This window comes from Cyprinodon variegatus, unplaced genomic scaffold (genome assembly GCF_000732505.1).
Source record: "Cyprinodon variegatus isolate N-32 unplaced genomic scaffold, C_variegatus-1.0 Scaffold176, whole genome shotgun sequence".
Taxonomy (NCBI): Eukaryota; Metazoa; Chordata; class Actinopteri; order Cyprinodontiformes; family Cyprinodontidae; genus Cyprinodon; species Cyprinodon variegatus.
Window position 1 is genome coordinate 1 of NW_015150629.1, and position 2,670 is coordinate 2,670.

At 35.4% G+C, this 2,670-nt stretch overlaps 1 protein-coding gene across 2 annotated transcripts in view; it reads left to right on the forward strand.

Annotated features, from left to right (window-relative positions):
• The first annotated feature begins 182 nt into the window (after positions 1-182).
• Positions 183-2,670, forward strand: part of LOC107087206 (chloride channel CLIC-like protein 1) — an 11,069-nt gene continuing 8,581 nt past the window's right edge. Inside the window, exons 1-2 of one of the 2 annotated variants that reach the window (XM_015378650.1) lie at positions 183-482; positions 557-664. In XM_015378650.1, the coding sequence (XP_015234136.1) occupies positions 354-482; positions 557-664 (237 nt within the window). In that variant the 5' untranslated portion in view covers positions 183-353. The remainder of the gene's footprint in view (positions 483-556; positions 665-2,670) is intronic. The other variant, XM_015378649.1, reaches the window with a different exon arrangement.

The window sequence follows — 2,670 nt, forward strand, 5'->3', positions numbered from 1 at the left end:
AAAATTTTCAGCGGCCCTAATCCTCTTCAGTACAATCCAAGCTCCATTTCAGTTGGTGGCGGTAATGCACCAACAAGTCCCTAACAACCGTAATTTAACACAAGAGATGTAGTGCGCCTCCCTTCCAGTGGGAGGCAATAGTGCACAATGTGGCGTATAGCCAGCCGGAAAAAAAAGTACCCAACAAGAAGAATAAGACAGAGAAAGGTGCTTCCTTGTTTGTGTGTCACTTGGAGCAATTATGTTATATTAACTTTTAGTTTCGGTACCTAAAACATGTTTAATAAAGTAGGTTAAGTTGACCGAATTTCACCGGACACAGATCCAGCTTTAGGCTGGTCTTTAAAGTCAGAATGCTGCTGTTTCTCCTCTGCTGCTTCTCTCTGTCTGCCCTGGGTCAACAAAAACCCGACGACTGGGTAGATCCATATGACATGCTCAACTACGACCCAAGCACCATGACTAAGAAGACGCCTTCTGAGGTTAGTTTGCTTATTTAAGGTTTATTCTAGAGTCGTTGGCTGTTATAGAGCGGATATACTGTCTTTCTTTTTAGCCAGCGACCTTTACAAACGTTGGCACCAAAAGAAGAGAGTACATCCAGGAGCAGAGCCAGGCTGAGCTGACAGCATGTAAACAGCAGACGGAGAATCTACAGAGGCAGGTTGGTTCTTAGAAACATCTCTCATCTGCTAATGCTAAACTTTACCTCTAAAACCCACAGAACAAAACATTCATTATTCAAAAAGGAGGATTTACTTATCAGCACAACACCTACATAAGCTACCTTCTTATTAACTATGTATAAAGTTTGATAGCGGATATATCACACAGCTACATTTAATCAAAGGGTTTTTATAATTGAAATTTCTGATGGAATAAGTAGGGGCATGAAAAATGACAGGGAATAAAATATATATTTTTAAGACCTGTTATTACAGTGTCAGGACATGAAATGGATCTGCTGCAAAATAAGTGAAAATACCTTTAAAAATATCTGCAAAACATGAATCTGGAAACATTTAAAGGAATAGTACACCCAAAACATGATTAGCCTTCATTTTCTACTCACCCCCATGCTGAACAACACTCTGGAGTACTTTTTTGATATCTNGAACAACTTGATTCATTGCAGTGAAGCAAGAAACGTCCGTTTATGGAGTAGCTCCAAAATCACACTGACCTTGAACTGCACATACACATTGCTGAAGTTTAAGGGATAGCTCATCTGATTTTCATAAAGTTGTAATCTATAAAACAATCATCTATTGCTTCAAGGCAATAAAACAGGTAATTTATCGCCTCAAAGGCATTTTGAAATTACACAAACTTTACACAATATGCATATTTCTATCTTTTTTTTTTTGTTTTGCATATCTACTTAAATAAAATCCAAACCTGACTCTTTCTGTTCTATACTTTCTTTGCATACAGGGTTTCTACTGGTTGGGAAAAGGTAGTAAATGACATAACTGAAATTAAGACCAATTGTAACAAAAATAAATAACAAAAATACAGTAGAACCTGAGCTGATGTTGACAGACCCAATCAGTGCTGCTGGCTAAAGGAATGACAAGGACTAAACTGATGTAATAATACCATTTAGTAGAGGTGAAATGAAATCAGTGTTCAAGAAGATGGCAGAAACAACGGGAAGAAGAAAGGACTGGAAGATTGTAAAGTATTTTCAAAAAGTTAGGATTAGAAGAAAACGAGGGTATAGAGAATAACAAATATCTAGATTTCACCTGAATCCCACGCGTTTAAATAGCACTTTATTTTAATTAAGGAAACATGCCATAAGAGGTGTTTATTTTTTGCTTCAAAACAAAACGCTTGAATGAGTTTTGAATTTCACAAAATCTGTAGTTCAGAAAAATCTGAAACAGAATTGATTTATTAATCCATTGTGGGAAATTCTTTTTTGCTGTGCCACCATTTACAGACGTGGAAAAACTAAGATTTTAAGTACAAATGAGCAAAATGAAATATAATTAAACAGAATAAAATAAAAAGTAAAACCCATACACTAATATTACACCCTTCCCATATACAATGAAAAATAAGATATAAGAATAAATGAAGTGGTGCATAGATTACAATCCAACAAATTGCAGCTGAACAGAAAATCCTTTTTAGACAAACTAAATCAGACGGTTTTTCATTGATTATTGAAACTTCTTATATTGACTAATTTCATAAAAACTTTTTTTATTGTTTGGTGTAGTATCCATCCCAATCCTACGGAAGAGGATTAGGGCCACTGAACAATAAAACAAAGTTGACTGATTTTTAAATTTTATTTCAGTTTAATATGGGAAAAAAGTCATAATTCTGACTTTAATCTCAGAATTCCGACTTCACTCTTAGAATTCTGACTTTAACCTTGGAATTCAGAGTTTAATCTTGGAATTCTGACTGTAATCTCGGAATTCTGACTTTTCTCGAAATTCTGACTTTTATCTTAGAATTCTAACTTTCTTTCCACATATTATACTGAAATACAATTTAAAAACCTTAACTTTTTAAAAAAATTTTCAGCGGCCCTAATCCTCTTCAGTACAATCCAAGCTCCATTTCAGTTGGTGGCGGTAATGCACCAACAAGTCCCTAACAACCGTAATTTAACACAAGAGATGTAGTGCGCCTCCCTTCCAGTGGGAGGCAATA